General features: G+C 45.8%; 1 protein-coding gene across 8 annotated transcripts in view; it reads right to left on the bottom strand.

The window, feature by feature from the left end:
- Positions 1-26207, bottom strand: part of USP4 (ubiquitin specific peptidase 4) — a 49699-nt gene that overhangs the window by 2822 nt on the left and 20670 nt on the right. For 2 of the 8 annotated variants that reach the window (XM_060307375.1, XM_060307377.2), the window contains 15 exons: positions 20620-20760; positions 19676-19793; positions 17651-17824; positions 17434-17505; positions 15589-15747; positions 14495-14719; positions 13644-13727; positions 12135-12229; positions 9512-9703; positions 8791-8879; positions 4676-4903; positions 2939-3009; positions 2591-2709; positions 2114-2263; positions 997-1100 (listed from right to left, as the gene is read on the bottom strand). In XM_060307375.1, coding sequence (XP_060163358.1) covers positions 997-1100; positions 2114-2263; positions 2591-2709; positions 2939-3009; positions 4676-4903; positions 8791-8879; positions 9512-9703; positions 12135-12229; positions 13644-13727; positions 14495-14719; positions 15589-15747; positions 17434-17505; positions 17651-17824; positions 19676-19793; positions 20620-20760 — 2021 coding nt within the window. Of the gene's footprint in view, positions 1-996; positions 1101-2113; positions 2264-2590; positions 2710-2938; positions 3010-4675; positions 4904-8790; positions 8880-9511; positions 9704-10325; positions 10433-12134; positions 12230-13643; positions 13728-14494; positions 14720-15588; positions 15748-17433; positions 17506-17650; positions 17825-19675; positions 19794-20619; positions 20761-21879; positions 22405-26207 lie in introns of those variants that run through there. The other 6 variants (XM_060307378.2, XM_030867087.2, XM_060307376.1 and 3 more) reach the window with 6 other exon arrangements.

Genomic DNA, 26207 nt, shown 5'->3' with positions numbered 1-26207 from the left:
GGTCATACCCTTTTTTCCTCTTCTTCTAATGGCCTGGAATGTAGACCTGAGGGTTGGAGACTGAGCAGCCATCTAAAGGCAAGAGGTGATATGGTAAGAATGGAGAGGCAGGAGAACAGACTGTTGGGCCAACAGAAAAAGCTTATCAGTATAGAAGAGAAGACTGGGGTTTAGGGCAGTTCCCTAATCCACTGTGAGAGTAAATGGAACTGACACCTCCCATGGTGTCATCTCTTGGGGTCCTGACACTGGGTGTAGTGGCAGTTATCATGGTGCAGATGCAATAGAAGAGAGATGAGGAAACCCAGCTCCTCACTTCAACATCACTAAAACCTTTCCATAAACAAGTAACAAAATAAACTAGTAAAAGTATAAAAGTGAAGATAAACCTACACATTATAGAAATTTTGGAAAATAAAGTAGAACAAAGAAAAAATTAACATTTTGGTCTCTCTCCTCCTAGGCTTTCCCCCCTCCTATCATAGTTTCTCTGTCTTTTGTTTCAATGTAGTTGTGATACTACTTTCTGTAATGATGCAATTTTGTGTAGCTGTTTTCCCTTAACATACCATGGGTATTTCCTCATGTTATTATTAATTTTATTTTGCAATGACTGTGTACTCTTCCATGAAGTCGATGGACAGAAGTGCCAATGGTTGATCACCAATGCTATTATTAATTTTCCACTATTATAAATAATACTAATTTTTCACTATTATAAGTAGGTGAATATCTTTTGCACATGAAGCTTTTCCCCAAAGTCAAGTAATTTCCTTAGGTTTCCCAGAGGTGGATTATTGGATTAAAGAATATGAACCACCATCCTACCAGAAAAATTGAGGGGCAGCAATATGGAAAAAGCCCGCAACCTGAGGCCCGTGGAGCTGTGTAAGTTCAGTGCTTAGGGCAATGCCTGGCACACAGGGATAGGCTGGTGAAAGATGACTGGCCACGGGCATTTCAACATCTCAGAAAGAAGCAGATTCCAGTACTTACAGTGGCCAACCCCCATGGCTCCATAATGATTGGACACGGCAATGAGGTCGTACACATAAGGCCTTGCTGACAGGTCACAGACAAACTCAGACATGTTCAGAGCTCTGAGCAAAGAAAACAAAAATAACCCTTCAATACATTAAACTCAGAGAAAGAAGTCAGAGCAACCCAGCAACCCCTTTCATGCAACAGGCTATAACACAGGGAGGCCCTCAGAAACTAAGTGCAGAAGGAACGAATGAACAGTCCAGACAGAAGGAGCCCTGGGGTCTTGTTCTGACCACTGACATGTTCAGACTGGAAAAGAGAAGCCTTAGCTGAGACCAAATGTCAAAGAAGGGCTCTGGGCAGACACGAGGGCTGCAGCAACTTTGTAAAAATGGCTGTTACTATCAGAATTACTAATTAGTGCCATAAAAATTTAAGCTAAATACCAAAACAGGCCCTCAAAAGCTTTTTTCCCTAATGTTTTATTTTGAAAATTTCAAACATAGAGAAAAAAAGAATTTTACAACAAACATGTATACACCCACCACCTAGGTCCTCCCGTTGACATGTCTATACTTCATGTAACTATCTACCCATCCCCCATCCCCCAAAAAGCATTTTTAAATCTGCATATTGTGGGGGGACTCCTACCTTGTTGACTGACTTGCCTGTGTCACTTATACTCTGTACCCTGGGGCCTAAGAGGACACTAGTAGACAGCCAGTCCCAGTCCCTGCCCCAGGGACAGGACTGTGGTGGATCTGCACCCCCAAAAATCCAACTCTCCCCAGCAGATTACTCTCTGGTTCCTTGTGCCCCTGCATTAACGAGGTACAGCATGTCCTTGTGCTGCTCTACTGAGCCTGGGCTCCCTGGGACCAATGACAGATGGGAAGACCAGTTCAGTTAGGCTGCGTAAGGGACTCGAGAGAGGAAGTGCTTCTACTGGAGAGTCCTTTCCCTACAGACACGGAGGGGAAGTGAGCCAAAGCAACTTCTCAGAGCCTAGCAACACACACACCTTAACACAGAAAAGTCTTTGGCAGCAAAACACTCTGCCAATCAGTGCCCAGATTGTCTGCCTGTTTTTTAATTTTCCCAAGAATAACAGTGCAGCCCAGGGACCCACCTGACTGGGAATTCCACAACTGTATCAAGTTTGTCCCTCCAGTATCTATTGTAGGAGAAACGTTTGAGGTGGACCACCAGAATCTTCGGCAAGGACCACAGGTCAAACTTCTTTGTGGCCTGTTGATGCTTCTTACAGTTGGGACAGTACCTGAAAAGAGAAACCTCCACTTAGTGGGGAGGCAGGGGGCCAGTGCCACCTGGGCTCTCAAGCATGGAGGCAATCCCATAACATCCTTTCTTGTACTCAGCATGACTGCTTCTGGGCAGGGAGGTCTCTAAGCCACCTTCTAAAAGAGAGTGATGGCTGTCCTAGTCTGGAAAACACAATTCACACAGAAAAACCTGTGTTGTAGGGTCAGCCATGTAAAAAAGTGACACATCCAAATACAAAGGGTTTTTGTGTACATAGATGGCCCCAGCAGATCTCAGTCCCAGGGTACCTGGGTGCCCCTGCCCAGAGGTGGGAGCTGCATACCAGGGGTCATGCTCCCCAAGGGTCTCCATGGTAGTGAAGAGCTCGATGCAGTCTCTCAGGGCCACTGCTGTCTTCTTTTTCTTCTGAGGCTGCAACATGCTGACGTGCTTCTCGTAGGTCTGTGAGGAACAAAATGCTGAGGTCTGCTGAGGAAACAAAATCTTACCAGGCTTAGCCACAACCTCACGAGCTCTCACGCCTGGAATCTAATGTACTTTCTGCAGCCCCTGAACATATAATGACAAAATCTTTAAGTGCTTTTCATTCTCGGTCTAAAACATACCTTGCTAAACTGCTGGGGAACTGGTGAGAGAGACCCACACTGACCAAGAATGCCGAGTGACCTACCTCAGATTCCTGCTCATCGTAATAACGGCTCCGGGTCTCACTATCCCAATCGATGGCTAGTGTGGATCGAGCTGTGGAGGAGGACCAAAGTGTCACTCACTACTGAATGGCCAGCAACAGGAGAGGCTCCTCAGGTGACAAGAGTGAGAAGGACCACACTCAGGCTACGCCATCAACACCTGCTCACCCATCAACAGCCATTGCCAAGAGCGATGCTCTGCCTTGAGCCAGCCAACTCTGAATCCCTGGGCCCCCAAATCCTTTGGCAAAGATTTCCTCAATGCTACACACTTTAAAGGCACTAACTACATAGAATTCTGAAAGGGTACAGGTCAAGATGGAGTAACAGTGGCCAGATTTCTCCTCTTGCCTTAAACCACAAGAAAACCTGACAAAATAGAGGAAACAACTGTTTTCAGACACTGACTATTAGGCAGAGCAAGAGTGAGATCCCTGAGAGAAGGCAAAAAATAAGGTGATGCCTACATGGCCGCAGCTTATCGCCTGGAGGCATTTTCCGGGCCATAGTGTGGGGGGGGCAGGGGAGGAGAACAAAAGACTGATTGAGGAGTCAAAGATCAGTGTTCAAGAATGGGGCTAGGGACTTCCCCTGGTGTCACAGTGGTTAAGAATCTGCCTGCCAATGCAGGGGACACGGGTTTGAGCCCTGGTCCAGGAAGATCCCACATGCTGTGGAGCTACTAAGCCTGTGTGCCACAACTACTGAGCCTGCACTCTAGGGCCTGTGAGCCACAACTACTGAGCCCTTGTGCCACAACTACTGGAGCCCGTGCGCCGCAACAAGAGAAGCCACCGCAATGAGAAGCCCACGCACCACAACGAAGAGTAGCCCCTGTTCACTGCAACTAGAGAAAGCCCGCACACAGCAATGAAGACCCAAAGCAGCCAAAAATAAATAAATTCAAATAAATAAATCAAAGAAAAAAAAAGAAGGGAGCTAGAATTTGCAAGGCATTACACTAAAGACAAGAAGCCACACGGAGGGAATGGAGCTGCAAAAAGGCAAGAGAGATCCAAAACCATCTCAATAAAGCTGTTTTAAAAACTCTTTTTAGGTAATTATTTAAAAAGGGAAGCAAGCTAGCAAACTAGAGGATATCTAGCAAAACTCTTCTCCAATGAAGGAAGCAAAAAGACACAAGAGATGCTTTTGCAGCTCCCCTCCCGACCCAGGGTAGGCATCTTCACTGTCCACATGTTGCTTTTCACGCACAACACACATCCCGTGTGGATGCCCCTTCCCATCTGTACAGCAGTCCCCATTACAGGCTCCAGGTAACAGCCTGTGAAATCCATGACCATTCTCTAGATGGGTCACATTTCATGAGTATTCTCATGGAACAAAAGAAATACGCATTTATTCTCATAAGTTTGGGGAAATGCTGCCACCTAGGAGGGCCACAAGAAGTGTTATCAACCGGAACAAAAGTCCTGAAGGATGGTGGGAGTGGAGGGAGAGCTCGTTTCCTTCTGAAGTCATCAAGGACGGAAGAGAAAAGCCTGACAAGAAGGCCAAGGGAAAGTGCGGAGGGGTGTCATGTCTCTGAAACAGTCTTTAGGGAGCTTTAAGCCAAGGATCACACAAGTGTCTGTTCCTGGAGCCACACTATGAGATGATGAAAGCTCAGTGCAGTCAGTGAGTGCTAAGTGCAAGGATTTTCCAATAGATCCTAAGTCCCCAAAAGCCCAGTTTGAAAGGTCAGAGAAAGTGCTTACAGTTGAGTTTAAGCAGTTTCCCATCAGCTGCAAGGGAATTTAGGTCGGCTGTGCCATAGGAGTTCACAAGGCAGAAGGTAAAAAGCCTTTTTGGGCAGGGTCGGCCTTTGAGCTTCTTTTGGGTGGTCTCGCCATGGTCACTTCCCAGCTCATCCTCCCCACTGTCCTCTGTTTCTGAAAGCTGCTCTCTGCCTTCTTCCTGATGCTCCATTTCTTCTTCGTCTTCTCCTAGCACACAAATGAAAAATAACATGTATGTAATTTGCCACCATTTCAATGCTGCAATTTTTATTTCATACCTAACTGTGGTGCTTCCTTCCAGATTCATTTGATGTGTGTCAAACTACATCCACCCCTTTGCATCTACAAGGCACTTAAATTCACATGTGACACCCCCACAACCTGGTAAGCAGGCAAGTGGGCACAGCTATTCCACAATGAGGACAGAGAGGCCCAGAGAGGTTCAAGGAGTCACCAGAAGGTAAAAGTGAGTCAGCAGTCCTGCCAGCCCTAAATTTGGGGCCCTCACCACTTGGTACTTTACTGGGCTTCATCACACATAGTCTGACTCTTTCAACTTGATCATTAGGCACACAGAGAGAAAAGGACCAAAATTAAACCCATACTCAATACTCAAGAAGATCGGCTGGTAAGAAACAATTTAAAAGTAAAACTTTAAATATGATAATGAACACAAATACTAAGTAAAGGTCTTCAGTTCCTCCACAAGAAACATGATGACTGTCCCTTCAACAAGTGTTTACTGCATGTCTCTCAGGTGCAGGCACCATGATGGGCCCCAAGGAACACAGCACACAGGATCCCCCCCCTCCTTTTTTCTCTTTATTCATTTGAGATTGCTGAGTTTCAAGAGTTTGAAGAGGGGGGAGTTCCCTGGCAGTCCAGTGGTTAGGACTCAGAGCTTTCACTGCCATGGACCTGGCTTCAATCCCTGGCTGGGGAACTAAGATCCTGCAAGCCATGCAACCAGGGGAAAAAAAAAAAAGTTTTAAGAGGCATTCTAGGGACTTCCCTGGTGGCACAGTGGTTAAGAATCCGCCTGCCAATGCAGGGGACACGGGTTTGATCCCTGGTCCGGGAAGATCCCACATGCCACAGAGCAACTAAGCCTGTGCGCCACAACTACTGAGCCTGTGTGCCACAACTACTGAAGCCCGTGTGCCTAGAGCCCATGCTCCGCAACAAGAGAAGCCAGTGCAATGAGAAGCCTGTGCACTGCAACAAAGAGTAGCCCCCGCTCGCCGCAACTAGAGAAAGCCTGCATGCAGCAGCAAAGACCCAATGCAGCCAAAAATAAATAAATAAATAAATAAAATAAATTTATATTAAAAAAAGAAATTTAAAGAGGCATTCTAGAGACATATGGTGATGAGTAAATTTCCCAGGTGTTTCCAGAGAACTGGTTGGTATATGTGGCTGCGATAAAAAAAATCCATGATCATGCTCATCATAATTTTTGTTGTTGGGCAGTCAAAGGGGAAAGTTAAGGTATCAAATAAGTAATTTCAACAAAGATGGGGACAACTCCAAAAGGTGATGTAAAAGTAACAGGGGAAGGGAATTCCCTGGCAGTCCAGTGGTCAGGACTTTGTGCTTCCACTGCCGGGGGCCCAGGTTCAATATCTGGTCGGGGAACTAAGATCCCACAAGGTGCATGGCGCAGCCAAAAAAAAAAAAAAAAAAAGTAACGGGGGAAGATTCAAAATATGAAGTTTATATATTTGGGGAAATAGCAATAGAAATGGAAACTGAGGAAAGGAAGATGTATATTCTACATAAGAATCATCTTTCAGGGACTTCCCTGATGGCACAGTGGTTAAGAATCCACCTGCCAATGCAAGGGACACAGGTTCGAGCCCTGGTCCGGGAAGATCCCACATGTCACGGAGCAACTAAGCTTGTGCGCCACAACTACTAAGCCTGCGCTCTAGAGCCTGTGCTCCGCAACAAGAGAAGCCACCGCAATGAAAAGCATGCACACTGCAACGAAGAGTAGCACCCGCTCGCTGCAACTAGAGAAAGCCCATGCGCAGCAATGAAGACCCAATGCAGCCAAAAAATAAGTTTAAAAAAAAAAAATCCTCTTTCAAAGACTGTGTCTCAGGAGTTGTCACGAGGAAGGACAAGTTGGGCCCAGGACAATGCAGCACAGTTTCCTGTCAGGCCACCGGAACATCACAGCCATGGATGACAGTGTGACATGAGTCCCCATGAGCAGGACTCTGAAACAGCCAGTGTGCATAAGACTGCCAGCCTCAGCTCTCACAGAGGTTCCTTTCTCAATTAGCTCACTTCACTCCTGAAGCAGTGGCACTGCCCCTTTTACGCCCAGGTAAGCCTGCTCTGCTCTCAGACTGGCAAGTGAAACATTGCCCTGCCCAAGACACTCAGAGAATCAGCAGGAGACAGCCACCACAGGCCTAACAAGGAGCCATGGCAGTAAAGAGGTTAGAATTATTTCAACATTAAACAAGATTTGAAGTCTATGCACCAAGGCTCACTTATGGAATTCAAAAGAAGGCAGTGAGAACAAGAGACTGAACAAGAGACTGACAGATGGAATGTCTAAGAAACTAGGCTAATTGTAAAATAGCAAATACTGACATGATGCTGTTATTAACTGAGCATCTATTATGTGCCAGATACTCTAACCACACTATCTCATTGAACAGTAACCTCAACTCTGTGAAGCCGTTATCATCATCCCATTTTGCAGATAGGTAAACCAAGGTTAAGAGAGATGAAGTGACTTTTTGAGGTCTGCCCCACACCTCAAGCTGGGAATCGCAGTGCCTCAAGTTCCAGAGCACTAAGAACCCACAGGTCACCCAAGGTCTGCTCAGAGACTACCATTACAGCTCCAACATGTCTGCTTGTGGGAACTGTGCACAAAATACACTCCTGTTCATCCCTCGTGGGAGGAGAACGTGATATTCTGGGCAAGAACAGGAGTACAACTATAATAAATACTCAACCTAAAATACCAACAATTTGGAATATCCCTTCAGGACAGAGCCTTCTGGTCATTATTTTTTTATTTTTTTATTTTTTTGAGGTACGCGGGCCTCTCAGTGTTGTGGCCTCTCCTGTTGCGGAGCACAGGCTCCGGATGCGCAGGCTCAGAGGCCATGGCTCATGGGCCTAGCCGCTCGCGGAATGTGGGATCTTCCCGGACCAGGGCACGAACCCGTGTCCCCTGCATCGGCAGGCAGACTCTCAACCACTGCGCCACCAGGGAAGCCCCTGGTCATTATTTTTAATGTCAATTTTCACTTTCCAGGACCAGGCATGTCTTGCAGAAATCTGGGCATTTGAATTTTCAACTGGGAATATATATTCAGCTATTCACAAAGCGTAAGAACTGGAGGATAGTTCTGGTTTTATAGGAATAAAGCCACCTAGTCAGTCACGCAGGCCCCCAAAAGAAGGATGACAGCCACAGTGCACGTTAGACACAGCTCCATGGTCACAGATGGGCTTGTGAGCACTAGGCCACAGAAGGATGGTGAGGGCTCTGGGTTTCTTGCAACAAGTCTATCCTACTGCTTTTCCAACTGTGGCTCCTCACTCCGACATCAGGAGCTGTCCAGAGCCAGCTACCACCTGTGGCTTCCTGGGTAGAAAGAAAGAAAGGCCAAGAGAACCTGTCTCTGCCTTCTGACTGGCTGGGCAGGACATCTGTCCTCCCCAGGGGCGGCTGCTGGACCACGGTGATGGGTAAGGGCCAAGACAAAAGCTCTACAGACACAAGCCAGGTTGTGAAGGCAGCCAAGTGTACTCAGCAATCCCAACGGGTCAGAATCAAATCCTGACTCTGCTACATGACCTTGGGCAAGTCACTCAGTCCTATTATGCTTAGTCTCCCTGAGGTGAAACCCAGCTTCCACGCCTAAGATTACACGAGGTGTCAAAGTTGGACAATGGGCTCTGGCAGAGTGAAGTGGTGCAGACAGGGCTTCCAGGTCTGCTCTCTAGGCAGAGCCCCCAACCCCGCCTCAGAGCCTCCCTCACCCATGTATACAACACCTTTGGAAGAAGAGGGAAGTTGGGAGGGATTTGGTCAGTGACAGCCCCACGGTGTGGCGTACGCTCACCTTCACAGCTGCCCCTGGAGCCATTGCAGGACCCCAGCTCCAAGGGCGAGCTGCCAGACTCATCAGGCAAAGGTTGTTTTATATAGCGGCTTGAAAAGAAGAAAGAAATTGTTTGTTAGTTGTATCCTTTACCTATTTTTCTCCACTACTCAGCGTGAAGTAGTTCCTAATTTATATATTCAGCTATTCACAAAGCAATTTACGTAAATAAAAGGGCCTTAAAATTCATGTGATGGCTTAACACTTCAAGAAATTGAGAGGAACCTATGAGATAAGAAGTTTAACTACCAGGGCACTGAACAGACTCTGAGAAAGTCTGTTTCAAATCTCTGATAAACGATGCGTGGCACCATCATTTAAAAAAATATTTCCCAGTAATGTTAATTATCAGGTTCAGAATGATAGTGTAGTAGTTCAGAAATTACATTCAAATACAAAATGCCATTAAAGCACTATACTCCCTCAAGCAGGTGACTGACAGGTGTGAAGACATGATTCCAGGAACTAGAAGAGGCTTAGGTGTTCACTGTCATGGTGCTTCAGATGTGCCAGATGTTCTGTCCCAATAGCACCTGCTCTGGCCCTCCCAGGGGCCGACACAACTACATTTCTAACAGAAGTGAGCACACGGGGTCAACACTGGCACTCTGCAGGGGGCAGTCACTCTTACTAGGCCCTATCTTATTTTAGATAACAAGCAAATCACATTCCTACCACCAACCTGATACGCTCACAAACAGCCTGGTACAAAGACTCGAGGGTGAGCTTGTACTTGGGGACAGAAACCAGCAGTGGCTGCCCATATAGCACTGCCCCAGTGGAAGTGCTCGACGGCCTGGATTTCCTTTCCCTGAAGTACACTGGAAGCGTGACACATTCAGAGCCGTCTGTGGAAGTGCTGCAGACCTCGTACCTGTGTCAATCACACAAGAGAGCAACTTCAGCGGCAGGTCTCTGTGAGAGACAGAGATCTGAGCTGCAGCTACATGGTGGCCAGGACTACGGTTACTAGGACAGAGCACACTTCAGTACAAAAGGTGGAAAAACCATTTCCAAGACGATGCTAGAGGATGGGTAGAATCCCAAAGAGAGTCAACTGTTAACACAAGGTGAACCTACACAACCCAGGACCTGGGGCTAATGTGATCCTCCTTCCCCCAACCATGGCCTCAAACTCTGTGGTCCTTCAATTGGGACTCAACACAGATGACACCTATCATCCAGACCATCACTTCAGACACAAAGGCACACAGGGGGGGCCCAGCCACTAAGTTCACCTTTGGTCACCCATCAAGGAGCTTAACTTTTAGAAAAAGGCATTCTCAATGCCCTGCCCTTTAGTAAAACCAAATACTGTACAGCGACGTATACCTAGAATATAAGCCAAAGACTCTTTATTTCAAATGAGGAAGCAAATTTATAGAACTGTTTGCCATCTTTCTTCAAAAACATTGAAATAAAAGAATATTAAATTTTTTTTAAAAATCAGAGATAACCAAAGAAACTGCTAAATACAAATCAATGATTTTGAAAAATGTGTCTTACTTAGTAAATACATGGGATTGAGGAGATTTATAGATGTTTTATCCCGGAACAGATGTTACCAAAATTGCTGGCAACCGACTGTAGTCTTTCCCTCTTCCTATAGGGGGAGACACAAACTTACTGATTCAATTTTTGAAAACTATAAACACACACACACACACACACACACACACACACACACACACACACTCTCTCACTCTCTCTCTCTCTCTCTCTCTCTCTCAGCTCTCTCTCTCTCTCTCTCTCTCTCTCTCTCCCCACATGGCTGGCAAACAGTCCTGACTATAGTATATGCAGAAAGAGTTCAAAGAAAAACTCACAAAAACGTCCAAGGTATGCTCTAGGGTAAGGACCCTGGTGTCCAGCATAATGGTCAAGAACCAAGCCTTGGAGTGAGGCTCGCCCAGGTTCCAGATCCATCATTGTCACTTTCTGGCTGCTGTAACCAGGTCAAGTGCCTTAATTTCTAAGTCTGTCTATCCAGTGGACAATGGGATCACCCACCTTCCAGTGTAGTGGTGAGGATTAAGTAACTCAGTAGCACAGTACGTCACATGCTCAAAAAGTATTAGATGCTACAATTGTGTTTTCATAAGACAATTATCAATTCATCATAAAACAATTTGCTTTCCAACTGGCTGGCCCTCAAGCCCTCTGAAGAATCCTCCGTTGGTGGTTTGCCAACCTCCCCACAAGGTGATGTCCCAGGTCTTCTCAGCGCAGGTATCTGCGAGCACTAGTTTCCAGAAGTGAGGGAGACTGTGTTAAGGTCTTGGGGTATGAAGTGGACAGTCCCAGCCCTGTGGCCCAGCATATGCCTTGGCACCCTCCATTAGTAAAGTAAGGGAACATGGCTGAGAGTGGGGAGGCAGCCTATGCAAGTGTGAACAGAACTAGGATCTTGGGTGTGGTTAAGAATTCTTCCTTTTAGAGTGACCTAGAAGTCATTGGCCACAAAAATGTAAAGGGAAGGAAATGCCTCCTTTGTGTACTGCATTCCTCAGCCAAAACCAAAAACCAAAACAAAATCCTAAAAACCTTTCTCGGCAGAGGCAAGTTTCTGGCTGAGAGGGAATGAGGGAGGGACAACATGGGTGTGCTCCACACGCAAGCCTCCCTGAGCAAGAGGCTGCTGGGAGCTCAGGCAAGCTCACACTCCACCCCCCCCCCACCCTACCCCAACCTGGAAGAGGGACACACACACAATCACACAAAGCAGCCTTGAAGCAAGAGGATTTGGGAGGGGCCGAGGAGACAAGCTGCAGTTGGAGTGTACTGTCCCCACAGGGATGAGAAAACCGAGTCTCAGAGCTTGCAGATGTTAGCGCTGGAAAAGGCTGCTTAAATCAACCTTCCCTGTCATCTGGGATGGAACCTGCCTGAGACGCCACTACCTGTGGCTGGGAGAAAGGACGAGACCCTCCCTGTACTGAGTCCCTTCTCCTGTCTTCCCGTGGCCCCTCACAAAGCTGTGACTCTTCTTGAGAAAAGCATTTCTGATAGCAGGACCATCTGCAGAACCACTGAACAGGCCTTCTTAACAGGTAGCAACTGTTGACAAAAGCCTTGTTCATGCTGAGGAGAGTTATCTGGAATGTCTAGCTCTGAAGTGCCAGTAGGCGCTTAGCACTGATGGCTACCCAAAATTCCCTGAACATCCACCTCTTGCACCCAGGGGTTGGGGCAAATCCACATGAGCACCAACTGCCAGATCTTCTGCTCTGGAGACACTGACAGACACTGGCAAAGCCTCTAGAATGTTTCCTTTGACCCTGCAGCAGAAACCACTGAGTACTCACACGAAAATGTCATCCCGAGGCATGATGTGGTTTAAACCTTCATCCATTTGGAAAATTTTGTGGAACCGGTGATTATACACATCTGTGACCACCATCTAAGAATCAACAGTAACAGAAAGATTACAGGATGGATAAGAGTACACCCACCACATGCCCCAACTAAAGATCCCACATGCCGCAACTAAAAGGATGCTGCGTGCTGCGACGAAGATCCCGCGTGCTGCAACTAAGACCCGGCGCAGCCAAAGAAATAAATATTTTTAAAAAAAGAGTACACCTACTTAATAACCCAGGCACAAATGAAAATGTAAGTGCTGCCCCCTGAGAGATCACGATGCAACCAGCCCCAGAGCTCAGGGGCCAAGGGCCAAAGGGGAGCAGCATGGCTGTCGCCACCAGAAAACATGTTGTATCTGTCCCAAGGTTTATGACAGGATTTGCCTTCCAGTGGCAGGAATGGTGGGGAGTGAGTGCTGACCAGAGACCAGCAGTAATCCAGAATCCTCTGGGGTGTTCCCTGGGGCCGGAATTCCCCAAGCCATCCTCAGCACATAGCAGAAAAGACCAAACCCCAACCACCAAGACCTACCACCTGAAACCAGCAGGGGTGCAAGGGAAGTGGGGAGGAGAAGGGCACTGACCAGGGCTGGGACAAGGGAGGGGCTGGGGGCATCCAGGAGGATGGATCCTCGGGCAGCAAGAGGTCTTCACTTTCCCCACCTTCACACAGCGCCACGCTCAGCAGAAAGGCCAGCGTGAGCAATTGTTTTTATTTTTCTATTTTATTTTTATTTTTAAATAAATTTATTTATTTATTGACTGCGTTGGGGATTCGTTGCTGCGTGTGGGCTTTCTCTAGTTGTGGCGAGCGGGGGCTACTCTTCGTTGTGGTGCACGTGCTTCTCTTGTTGTGGAGCACCAGCTCTAGGTGCGGGCTTCAGTAGTGGCACGCGGGCTCTGTAGTTGTGGCTCGCCGGCTCTGGAGCGAAGGCTCAGTAGTTGTGGCACACAGGCTTAGCTGCTCCGCGGCATGTGGGATCTTCCTGGACCAGGGATTGAATCCGTGTCCCCTGCATTGGCAGGTGGATTCTTAACCACTGTGCCACCAGGGAAGTCCCAGCAATTATTTTTAAATAAAGATTTCTATCAAGTCACTCCACAGACTTACAGAGTTTGGGACAGGAAAGAACTTCCAGCTTCTCACATTACAGATGAGGTCAGGTAGGAAGGGGAGGCAAAGTGAGAGCAAATCCCCAGTCCTGGCCCTCTGACCATAGCTAGTGTGTCCTCAGTGGAGGAAAGACAGTGTTCCCAGGGCTGGAAGGGACAGTCTCAGGCACAGTGTGCAAAATGAACAAGGGCCAGGAGGTCTGAGGCATTCAGATATAAACACATGTGTGCTGGCTGATAAGACCTACCCCACAAAAGTGGCTACAAGGTTGAAACTTAACTCCAAAGGACTATGAACTGCCCCCAATAGGCTTAATGCCACTGAACAGCTCGCCTTACGTTTTCCACAGCAATGCCAGACAGCCTGGAGAGAGCCTCACACAGGTCAGACACAGCCCCCATCAGCGGCACAATCACACGGTACTGCAAAGGAGAGATGGGAGAGGTGACAAGGGTGCTCTGGAAAGGGTGGGAGATGAGTTGGGAGGAGCAGGCATCATGGAGGGCAGAAGTGCCCCACCAGAAACAGTGTGTGGTGAGCTCAGGGCCCAGATGGGTGGCCAGCTGAGCAAATAGGCAAGTCGTCTGCATCAACACCTGCCTCTCTATTCAGGTAGCACCACAGAAGCTGGACCATCTCTTTCCCTCCTACACATTGCTTTATTTTTTTCTTAACTTTTCAGAGCCATTCACTACTTCCTTTAAAGAAATGTTATAATTATACAAACTGCCAACCAGTCCTTGTCATAAAGCCAGAAGAAGCATGCAGTGAGCCATCAGCAGGGCTGGACACTAAGACCGGCCTGTCACACCTTTCATTTGGTCTTTTGTTCTGGCAAGGCTCTCCTAGCTGATTTAGGGGTGAACATAACCAAAGGAAGTACTGTTTCTAGTCCCCTAACATTCAGATTCAAGGATCTCTTAGCAGATCAGCCAGGTTCCTTTAGTCAAATGAATGGAGCATAGGGGAAAAGGTGACAGAGAAGTCCAGAAAACCTTCACAATATGCCTGAATGACATGGGATTACACAAAGATCTGAGGGAGGACAAGGGCACACACTCAAGGCAAGTGCCAAGGGGTTTCAGAGGCAGCTGATGGAGCTGCTGCTGCAACAGATGGAAGCAGCCCCACTCTGGGTCTGATAGCCACTCACAACGAGGGGTACCATGAGGGTGCCGATTTCTCTTACCTGGGTAGGTCTGCAGCGAGGGTCAGCGGGAACCAGGAAGATCTCCATAACTCGATCTTTCTTCAAGGGCAGTGGGAGAGTTAGATAGCAAAATGGATCAAAGGTCACAGAAACCTTAGCACATTCTGGGCAAACCAAGGTAGATTTGAAGAGGCCATGGAACGTGTCCACAATCACAGAGTCATTCCTCAACCTATGATTCTCCCAGGCTTCCTTTGCCACAACCTGGAAGAAAGCAAAGGGGATAAGTAAGACATTCTCAACATCCCCCAGTTCTTAGCCTCTGCATCTAGAATGATTCACAGCAAAATCTGAAATAGACTGTGAGGCAGTCTGTGCAGCCAAGAACTTGGTCCAGGCCAGTGAGGGCCAGGACTGCTCTTAGCATACCAAACTCATTCCACATGCCAGCTCCATGCCCAATCCTACACTTAACAAAGTGCTGATGCAGGATCTACGGGACAGAGACAAACTGAGAGCACTGTGGACACATGGACCTGACCAGGGAAGGACTGCCTCCTATAGGGCTTCCAATGATCCAAAGTCCCTTCAGTGAGCTTTTAATTTATGCTATCGTTCAGCTAGCTCATGGTTTTTCCTTTAAGATGTGCATGCTACTTTGAAGTATTCATATTGATCATCCCAATGTGATAGGTAGCTTAAATACTAAATTCCCTCTTCATAGATCTGAAAATCAAGGCAAAAAAATGTAAGTGCCCTAATAACATTAATAAAAACTATTTTAATCATCATGGATGGATTTTAATGGATTTCAATAATCCCAAGGGTCCACACTACAGGCACTTTACAGTTTTCAGGGTGCCCTAGTCTCTGGTTCACCAATGTAATTATACTAAACAAACTGACTCGAACTTGAAGAAGCCCAAGAGGGAGCATCAGGGGTAACTAGAGTTAGCCCCTTTGTAACGTGCAACACATTTCCATATTAGACCTCATGTCCACGTCACAAACAACAGCGAGAGGCAACCAGAGCCCTGGCACCAATACTCCATGACCAGAAGAATGCCCTTGCACCTCCCAATAGGAGGCAGCTTCTTTGGAATACTTTTCTTCAAAAGTCTTCAATATCATACCGCATCTGGCCGCCCATTGGCATCCCTCAGCTCCAGGTACGGTTTTTTCTTCACTCGGTTCAGATCTTCGTGCAATCCATCTAGAAGAAAGGCTAACAGCTCCTGAGAGTCTTGTTGTTGGTAGCCAGAAAACTGAGGGGCAAAACGTCCCACCTGAGTCTACAACAAAAGCAACCACATCAGAAGGCGTAAGTTATAAAGAACCAGTGAAGTCAGATAGGAAATTGTCATCAAAAATAACTTTGGGCTTCCCTGGTGGCACAGTGGTTAAGAATCCACCTGCCAATGCAGGAGACAGGGCTTCGAGCCCTTGTCCAGGCAGATCCCACATGCCGCAGAGCAACTAAGCCCGTGCGCCACAACTCCTGAGCCTGTGCTCTAGAGCCCGAGAGCCACAACTACTGAGCACATGTGCCACAACTACTGAAGCCCGTGCGCCTAGAGCCCATGCTCTGCAACAAGAGAAGCCACAGCAATAAGCCCACGCACCACAAGGAAGAGTAGCCCCCGCTCGCCACAACTAGAGAAAGCCCGCGTGCAGCAACGAAGACTCAACACAGCCAAAAATAAGTAAAATAACTAAATAAATTTATTTTTTAAATAAATAAATAAATAAATTTGCAGTCTGCTGGTACCGTAAGGGAGAACACCCTTGCTCCAGGTAGCCTGATTAACTCCTCAAGGGCCTAAAGGTCAGCAGTTCCTACCAGAGAGAAGAGGGCTAAGATCTGAAATCCAGGACAACTACAGACTTGGAACCCGAGCCACTACCCTAAGAGAGGAGTAAAGAGTGACTCCCTCAGTAGCCACATCTCCTAAGTACAGACACGAATCCCTCTCCAACCACCTTCTTTGGTTCAGAGTCTCCCTAAGAAGTTTACAAATGGTACCTGCATCAGCCAGAGGAATCCTCCTAGCCCTAAATAAGAGCACTGTACATAAGAGCCCTCCTAGCCCTAAGTAAGTGTCTGCCTTGTATTGCTCTACACTACTGATCCTCAGAGTGCAGTGCCCAACTAGTGGCATTAGCATCATCTGAGAGCTTGACAGAAATGCACCTTCTCAGGCCCCACCCTAGACCTTCAGAAACAGAAACTCTGGGAATAGTAATTTGCATATATTTCCCAGGGATTAATGTGCCCATGGGAATGAAAAGAATTTGTATTCAATTTCAATAAACAATCTAAGATTTTAATTTTCTCATTGAGCTTAGGTGCTATATTTTTTTTCATCTGTGAATCAGATGCTTCATGAAGGCTCCTTGAACCAAACAGGATTTCCAGATTTCAACACATGGAGGCAAGGCACTTCCCCCTCAGCAGCGAAAAACATTCAGGGCAATGGAAGGTTGAGGTGCTCCAAGTGCCCAATGCAGTTCACCCATCTTCCCATCTTCCTAGCTGAGGGACCCAAGTGAGAACTGTCCCTCATACCAACATCCGACAATGTCAGCCCAATTCCTAACTTAGGGGACCCAACTCAAACCACAGTTGGTATACGTTCCAGCCTCAGGGAACCTGGGAGCACCCTTCAGATGATACTGGAAATTTGACTGAATTTTTATGGTCTGGCTTAGGGTGTCAACCATTTAAAGAATGCCACTGTAGGGACTTCCCTGATGCTCCAGTGGTTAAGACTTCACCTTCCAGTGTAGGCGGTGTGGGTTCGATCCTGGTCAGGGAGCTAAGATCCCACATGCCTCGCAGCCAAAAAACCAAAACATAAAACAGAAGCAATATTGTAACAAATTCAGTAGACTTTAAACATGGTCCACATCAAAAAAACTTAAAGAAAAAAAAAAAAGAATGCCACTGTAGAATACAGCATTCTGAACAAGCAGCTTACAATACAAATGATTATCTGAAGTATCCTCGGCCCAGAGGTGGGGGCTGAGTCACTTAAGTGTGTGCTAAATGACTGAACAGAAAAGAAGGATCTGATCATGTAGTGCTTTTAGTCTCGGAGCCCATCTTAATCCCAAAATGCAGTAAAGGAATGCTTCATTACAACACAAAACCACTCTCCCCAAAATAGGAAAAAGGAAGTATATACGTCAACCTACTTTGAACGTGCGAGGTGCCACGTGAGCATCCCTTCCAGACCACATCTGCTTAATGAGCTCTGCATAGGCCTCTGCAATTTCCCCTTTCATTCCCAGAGGGTTGTCCCTGTTGATTTCAGCCTCATACTCATCTTTGAGAAAGTAGTCGGTCAGTGGTGCAGTGTTGCTTAAGCACTGAAAGAGAACACGATCACAGCTTACACCACTTCTGGAGAGCACACAGAGACACAAGATAAACCCAGTTCTAAACGACCAGTGAGGGTCACGCCAACAAAATGAAGTGCTCAGCAGATTCTCTGAAGGGCTCATAACAGTAAGGCACAGCCTCCCAGCGGCTGGTGGCCACATTGTGACTAGCCTCTCAGGGACACTGTTTTGGAGGGAGCTCACACTTACTGCCTAAGAATTGTTTCTGAGACAAGCTCTCTGAGGGCAAAAGCTGTATATCCCAAATGCCTGACACACAGTAATTTTCTATTCAGTGGAAGATAATAATTTTAAGATGATATTTTTTTTCATTGGAAGTGACTGCGACATTCCACTATTTCATGAGAAGACAAAATATAAGTAAGCCGAAGGCAAAATGCTTTACTAGAGCCAAAACACTCTGGGTGGGGAAAATCAGGATAATTAGAAAAAACAATAAATAATATTGTACCTGTGTATACTAATTTTAACTCCTTAAATTAAAAAATGAAGGTGGGTATTGGATTCTATCAAATGAGTTTTCCTACATCTATAGAGATGATCACATTATTTTCTCCTTCATTCTGTTACTGTGTTAAAAGACTGATTAATTTTTCAGGTGTTAAACCAACCTGGTTTTCCTAGCACAAACCACACCTACTTGTTATGTGTTACCACTTTTATTTAGATATCATTGATCTTGATTTGCTAAAATTTTATCTACATTATTTGTGTCTACAGTTATGAGATACGATAGTCTAAAATTTTCTTTAGAAATTCCTTGTCATATTTTGGTATCAGAGTATCCTGCCTTGTAAAATGATTTGGGGTGCTGAAAGAAGATAGGCATGATTGGTATTTCTGCCTTAAATCTTTGAATACATTCACCAATTCACAAGAATTTTCTCTTTAACCACTGGGCAACCAATCAGTCATGCCATATAATAATGCCCCAATAAAAATTCTGGACACCAAAACTCAAGTGAGTTTTCATACCTGGCAATGCTCCATGCCTACTGTTACACATCAATGCCAGGAAAGTAAAGCATCCTGACTCCACTGGAAGAGGGCAACAGAAGCTCTGCACTGAGAACCCTCCTAGACTCTGCCCTACTCCCTTCTTCACCTTGCCTAATGTTAAATCTGTATCCTTTCCCTATAACATACCATAACTGTGAGTATAATTACTTTTAAGTGAGTCTACAAGTCTTTCTAGCAAATTAACAAAACCGAGGGTGTAGGGAGCCCCAAATTTGCAGCTGGTGTCAGAAGTGAAGGCAGTACTAAGGACTGTGCCCTCCTAACTTTGTAGTTGGACCCTAACCCCAGCCCATGCCCAAAACAGTACCATCACATAGTATGTGCCCAAAAAATATTTGATGGATGAATAAATGAGGTTTCAAAGGGAGGATTTTAGGATTTTCTCCAAGCAGGGGCATGAGGTGAGATGGCTCACTGGTGAAAAGATGGTCAACTTCAAGCAGGAATAATTTGGCTTAGTACCAGCTGCTGTGAGTTCTCATCCCATTAGAGACCAACCAGGCAAGTATTCCAGTACTTTCTGAGATCATTCCCCAATGGTCAACAAAATTCAACATACTTTTACTGTAAAATCAAACCTAGAACTGATTAAGAAGACATTTTGAGGCCAGGAACACTGATGAGGCCATTCTGTACTACCCAGTGGGACGTGCCTTGGCAGGGATCCCTGAAGTACTAACAAAGGGTCGTTAGGGACCCCTGGGAGAAGATCCTCCCAACACCTTAGAGGCCACTCCCACCTGAGCCTCAAGTACTGTGAAGACACAGTGTTATTGAGATGGCAGCTCTGCCCTCTACCTGCAAGGCGGAGTTCATGAAGCAGGTGTTTCCCAGGTTTCCAAGTCCACAGAGCCCAGGTTGTACGTGAGTTGATGGGGACTCCTGACAATTATACGAAGCAGAGAAGCCAGATCCACTGGAAAACATAACCCACATCAGCAATAAAAGTGAGTGCTGTTCACATGCCCTCAGGATGCCTTTTGGGGCTCCGTCGGGGCCTCTAGAATTCTCACTTGATAATAACCCCGTGAGACAAGGTCTCTTTACTCCCCTCCCCAGCCCTCCAGCCCCCCCAACCCCCTGTTTTGATTTGACATGACAACGGGTGGTGAGCACATCCTTAAGGGGAGAAATGCTGTTTGAATCCTCTGCTCTCAGCTTTGGTAAATGCTAATTTTGTATCCCTCCAGAAGGCTAACTGCCAGGTGACTTCGGGGAAGAACACTGGTTACCAAGATCAAAGCTTGCACCTGCCGCCACCCACGAGGCCACACTCAGTCTTGACTGTGCCTGAGTGTGCAGGCACTCTCTCTCTCTCCTGACCTTCCTCTTCCACCCTGTCTGTGCTATATGGCAGGTACTCCTGAAACACTCGGAGAAAGGATCACAGCCATGCGGAGGGGAAACAGGCAGGGTCCTCCCACAGCCAACAATCATCCCCGCGTAGCTATTCTGCCAGACAACCAGCCCATTCCTTCACAGACAAATGCAGTGACCTCCATGACCACCAACTGACAGGCTGTGGGGAAAACACCAGCTCGCAGGAAGAAAAGCAATGTACATCAGAACTAGGAGGCACAATTTACTGTGGGTATGAAATGGAGCAAGAAACCACATGCAGCATGTTCCCATGGGGAGCCCTAATCCCACTATGCTTAGTGTAGCAGCAGAGGAGCTGTCCAGGTACGGCCTGGGAAAGGACTCAGCGGGGAAGGAAGCAAAGTGAAAGGACCTGCTCTTACCCCCTGCTGACACCGGAACTGTGCATCCCAGAGGTGTTAGTGCTATCACCATTTGAAATGGGAGAGGCAGATACTGAGGAATAGGGACTTGCTGATGATGTTGGAGAGGTAGTAAAATTTCTGCTAGGCGCAGTGCTTGATCTGGGAGAGAGAAGCAGAAACAATGCTACTGATATTTTGCAAAAAGCAAGCCCTACTTAATGCCTTAGGTCTCTTCTCAAGAAATAAATGTTCTCCGTATTCAGTTATTTAAAATTAATTGCAAAAAGCCCATTTTCATGCTAATTCAAGACAAATTTTATTTAAGTGAGAGTAAAGAAATTAATTGATCTTCATGTCTCATTCATCCACATGGTCATATACTGAATCTTTCAGTAGGATAAAACACAAGGTTGATCTTCAGGGCATCCTAGTTTGATTTACAAATGATAAGCTTCCCTAAATTTTAAGAGTTACCAGTGAAAGACAAAGAAAAATGGTAATAAGAGATGAATTTCCTCCAAAGTACTTGACCCAGATTAAACAAGTGGCTATAAGTATAACAGAATAGGAAAATGGCGATTTAGTTTCACTGTGCTATTTGAGGAAATTCCTTTTGTTTCCTTAAATTTACCAAATGTGAATAACCTCTTTTCAAACTCATGTTTCAATATTTTTCACAGCATCTTATTTTAGATTTATTCCTACTTTCACACTAATTAATTCAAGGGCTAATTGCCCCAAATCTTAAATTGATATCAAACGGGACTTCCCTGTCGGTGCAGTGGTTAAGACCCCACGCTTCCACTGCAGGGGGCATGGGTTCGATCCCTGGTTGGGGAACTAAGATCCCACATGCCGCATGGTGCGGCTCCCCCCAAAAAAACCTGATATCAATTTTATCAAATTTTCTACTAAAATTCATATAGGCACATGCAGAAGAAAGTGAGTTGTCTGCATTGTTTCAAATATGTACAACTGTGATTTTCCTTCTAGATTTGGGGTCATTTTTAGAATACAGAATATAATTAAGATGCTTTGTCCCTGCAGAGTGCCCAACCTCATGTGATCTGATGTCAACCAGGGTTCCCCTTGAGAAGACAGTGGGACGTGGCAACAAAGATGAGTGATCCTGTACCCACACTGTAGGCAGATGTCAGGGAACTATCCAGGGGCCTAAATGGGCGTCAGGAACTGAGTTCTGCTTCACATTCTGTGGTCACAGCAAGGGAGGGGGAAAGAGGGCTCCCCAGCCTCTCACCCACCCATAAGGAAACGCACCTTCTCCAATCCTGAAGAGCATCTGCTTCACTGAGCCTCATCTCGGCTGCAAAGGAGTCCAAGAACTCAGGCAGCTCCTTAAGTAAGGCTTGTCAGAGCCAAGGGCACTCTCTTCTGCCACACAGGTGACTTAAGCATACACTTGAGGCCTGTCCACTGTGATGCCGGTATGCCCAGCCTCCTATGCAGGCAGGAAAGTCACTACCCAAGACTGGTCTGATATGGCAGACCCAGTTATCTCAGGTCTGGAGATACTACAAGATAGTGAAATTAAATTTCTGACATACAGAACCTCAAGGCACATGGCTTAACACTCCCCTTATTAGTAACTGTTCACTGGTAACTTATTTTATTCCCTGAACTTAAAAGGGCAAAAATCCATATAAAGCCACTACAAATATCCAAGACCTATCAACTTCTTAAACAGACAACAACATTCTGGTTGAAATGAAAGAGAACAGGGAATTCCCTGTGGCCCAATGGTTAGCACTCTGCACCTTCACTGCCAAGGGCATGGGTTTGATCCCTGGTCAGCAAATTGGGATCCTGCAGGCCGCATGGAGTGGCCAAAAAAATTAATTAATTAAAAAAAAAAAGAAAATAAAAAAGAAAAATTTTATTTGACATTCGTTTAAAATGTTCTAGAAAATACTGCCAGTAGTTTAGAGTAAATTCGGTCAAAAAGAAATCCAACATTGATTACATAAGGATATTTTTTATATGCTTGAAAACTTATATAATACAAAGTTTTTGTTTGTTTTTTTACTCTACCTTTGACAGACAAATCAAAAAGCAAGACCTCTGTGCAGAAGTGACTTGTATCTGAGAAACGCTTGGGTATTGGTCACTTGTCACCAGGCAACTTCAGAGCACACCCTAGGGCCCTGCAAGCCAGGAAGTAGGCAACGGTAGGAAACGCCTGACGTGAAGCAAGACCTCACTCTCAAATGTGACCGAGTCTCATGCAACAAACTTTCTGAAAACAGAGGCTACATCTCCAAATAAGGATCCCACTGCTCCTAAAAGATACTCTGGTTAAGCCTCTGGTCTCCTGGCACCTTTCTACTGAGATATTTCCTGATCCTAGGCATGTCCGGTCATTATCATCACAATGAAAACATGCCCTGACCTATGGCTGAGGCTCTGTAACATATTCATGCCTGCCCTCCTTGCTCCATTGCTCTCTGCTTGCCTCTCAGATGTTCTCCAGGCCAAATGCCACTCTGAGGATGACTCCACTCCTTAAGCCCACCCTCTGACCTCAGGTATTCAGAGGCCAGCATCTGGCATTATCATTAAGACAACAATCAACTCTTAGCCAGAATCCTCACTGCTTTCACAACATCCTAAGCTGTGATCTCCCCCTCCACCAACAGTGTTAACCCTCATATGCATGCAACTCAAATCTCTATTTCAGAAACACTGGCTTCTTCCAGCTCTGGGCAAGCAGTCTTTAAAGGGGACTGTGGTGCAGAGCTAACTGGGCCTTATAGACATCAGGCAAGTAAAGTTAGAGAGAATTAAAGTTTTAGAGAGGGGCTTCCCTGGTGGCTCAGTGGTTGAGAATCTGCATGCCAATGCAGGGGACGTGGGTTCGAGCCCTGGTCCAGGAAGATCTCACATGCCATGGAGCAACTAAGCCCGTGCGCCACAAATACTGAGCCTGAGCTCTAGAGCTCGCGTGCCACAACTACTGAAGCCCACATGCCCGTGCTCCACAACAAGGGAAGCCACCGCAATGTGAAGCCGGTGCACCACAACGAAGAGTAGCCCCTGCACTGCAACAAAGAGTAGCCCCCACTCACCACAACTAGAGAAAGCCCATGTGCAACAACGAAGACCCAACGAAGCCAAAATTAAATAAATAAAGTTATAAAATAAAAGAGTTCGAGAAACAGAAAACAGGGGGCCAGATCGATACAGAACCTTGGAAGCACTAACACAGAGGTTGGAGCAATTCACAGGAAGGAAAAAAACATCTGAAAATGCTCAGAGTTTACCAGGTGGCTCTCACTAGTGAATAAAGGAGCTGAATGAAAACAATTTCATTATGCTGTTCTCCTGTCAGCATATATGTAAAATTGATTCTAAAAGTGGGTTAAAAAAAAAGGATTAAGCCAATCATTGTCTTTCCCTGGATGACATACTCACTTGATGTACCTTCCCATTCCCTCAATTTTATCCTGTGTCGTCTCTGACAGACAACGTACTACTGAACAGGTCTGGTTTACAAAAAAAAAAGTCTGATTTGAGAGCTTGTCTTTTTTTTTTTTTCTGCGGTACACAGGCCTCTCCCTTCTCCCGTTGCGGAGCACAGGCTCTAGACGTGCAGGCTCAGCGGCCATGGCTCACGGGCCCAGCCGTTCCGCGGCATGTGGGATCTTCCTGGACCGGGGCACGAACCCGTGTCCCCTGCATCAGGAGGCGGACTCTCAACCACTGCGCCACCAGGGAAGCCCAAGAGAGCTTGTCTTTTTAACGAGTTGAACCCATCTATAGTTATTCTAATTACTGTTATAGCTGGACTTAATTCAATCTCCCTTGTTTTCTAATAACCACATTTTTCAGTTGTTTTTTCCCTTCTTGCCTTCCACCTGAGTTTCCCTTTTTTATTTTATTTTATTCATGTATTTTATTTTTAATTTTTTGGTTTATTTGCTTTTATTTTTGGCTGTGTTGGGTCTTTGTTGTAGCACAGAAGGAAAACCACATTCACAGATAGACAAAATGAAAAGCCAGAGGACTCTGTACCAGATGAAGGAACAAGATAAAACCGTAGAAAAACAACTAAATGAAGTGGAGCTAGGCAACTTTCCAGAAAAAGAATTCAGAATAATGATAGTGAAGATGATCCAGAACCTTGGAAAAAGAACGGAGGCAAAGATCGAGAAGATGCAAGAAATGTTTAAGAAAGATCTAAAAGGATTAATGAACAAACGAACAGAGATGAACATTACAATAACTGAAATGAAAAATACACTAGAAGGAATCAACAGCAGAATAACTAAGGCAGAAGAACGGATAAGTGACCTGGAAGACAGAATGGTGGAATTCACTGCCACAGAACAGAATAAAGAAAAAAGAATGAAAAGAAATGAAGACAGCCTAAGAGACCTCTAGGACAACATTAAATGCAACAACATTCGCATTATAGGGATCCAGGAAGGAGAAGAGAAAGAGAAAGGACCAGAGAAAATATTTTAAGAGATTATAGTCTAAAACTTCCCTAACATGGGAAAGGAAACAGCCACCCAAGTCCAGGAAGCGCAGAGAGTCCCAGGCAGGATAAACCCAAGGAGAAACACGCCAAGACACATAGTAATCAAATTGACAAAAATTAAAGAAAAATTACTGAAAGCAACAAGGGAAAAATGACAAATAACATACAAGGGAACTCCCATAAGGTTAACAGCTGATTTCTCAGCAGAAACTCTACAAGCCAGAAGGGAATGGCATGATATATTTAAAGTGATGAAAGGGAAGAACCTACAACCGATTACTCTACCCGGCAAGGATCTCATTCAGATTCGACAGAGAAATCAAAAGCTTTACAGACAAGCAAAAGCTAAGAGAATTCAGCACCACCAAACCAGCTCTACAACAAATGCTAAAGGAATTTCTCTAAGTGGGAAACATAAGAGAAGAAAAGGACCTACAAAAATAAGCCCATAACAATTAAGAAAATGGTAAGGGGCTTCCCTGGTGGCACAGTGGTTAAGAATCCGCCTGCCAATGCAGGGGACACGGGTTTGAGCCCTGGTCCGGGAAGATCCCACATGCTGTGGAGCACCTGGGCCCGTGTGCCACAACTACTGAGCCTGTGCTCTAGAACCCGCAAGCCACAACTACTGAGCCCATGAGCCACAACTACAGAGCCCGTGAGCCACAACTACTGAGCCCACAAAACACAACTACTGAGCCCACAAACCACAACTACTGAGCCCGCACACCTAGAGCCCATGCTTTGCAACGAAGAGTAGTCCCCGCTTGCCGCAACTAGAGAAAGCCCGTGCGCCGCAGCGAAGACCCAAAGTAGCCAAAAATAAATTAAATAAATAAATAAAATACCATTTTTTTAAAAAAAGAAAGAAAATGGTAATAGGAACATATATATCAATAATTACCTTAAATGTGAATGGATTAAATGCTACAACCAAAAGACACAGGCTTGCTGAATGGATACAAAAACAAGACCCATATATATGCTGTCTGCAAGAGACCCACTTCAGACCTAGGGACACATAAAGACTGAAAGCGAGGGGATGGAAAAAGATATTCCATGCAAATGTAAATCAAAAGAGAGCTGGAGCAGCAATACTCATATCAGA

This window comes from Globicephala melas, chromosome 11 (assembly GCF_963455315.2).
Source record: "Globicephala melas chromosome 11, mGloMel1.2, whole genome shotgun sequence".
Lineage (NCBI taxonomy): Eukaryota > Metazoa > Chordata > Mammalia > Artiodactyla > Delphinidae > Globicephala > Globicephala melas.
Note: the sequence above shows the minus strand (reverse complement) of the source record. Positions and strands in the feature narration are given on the sequence as shown.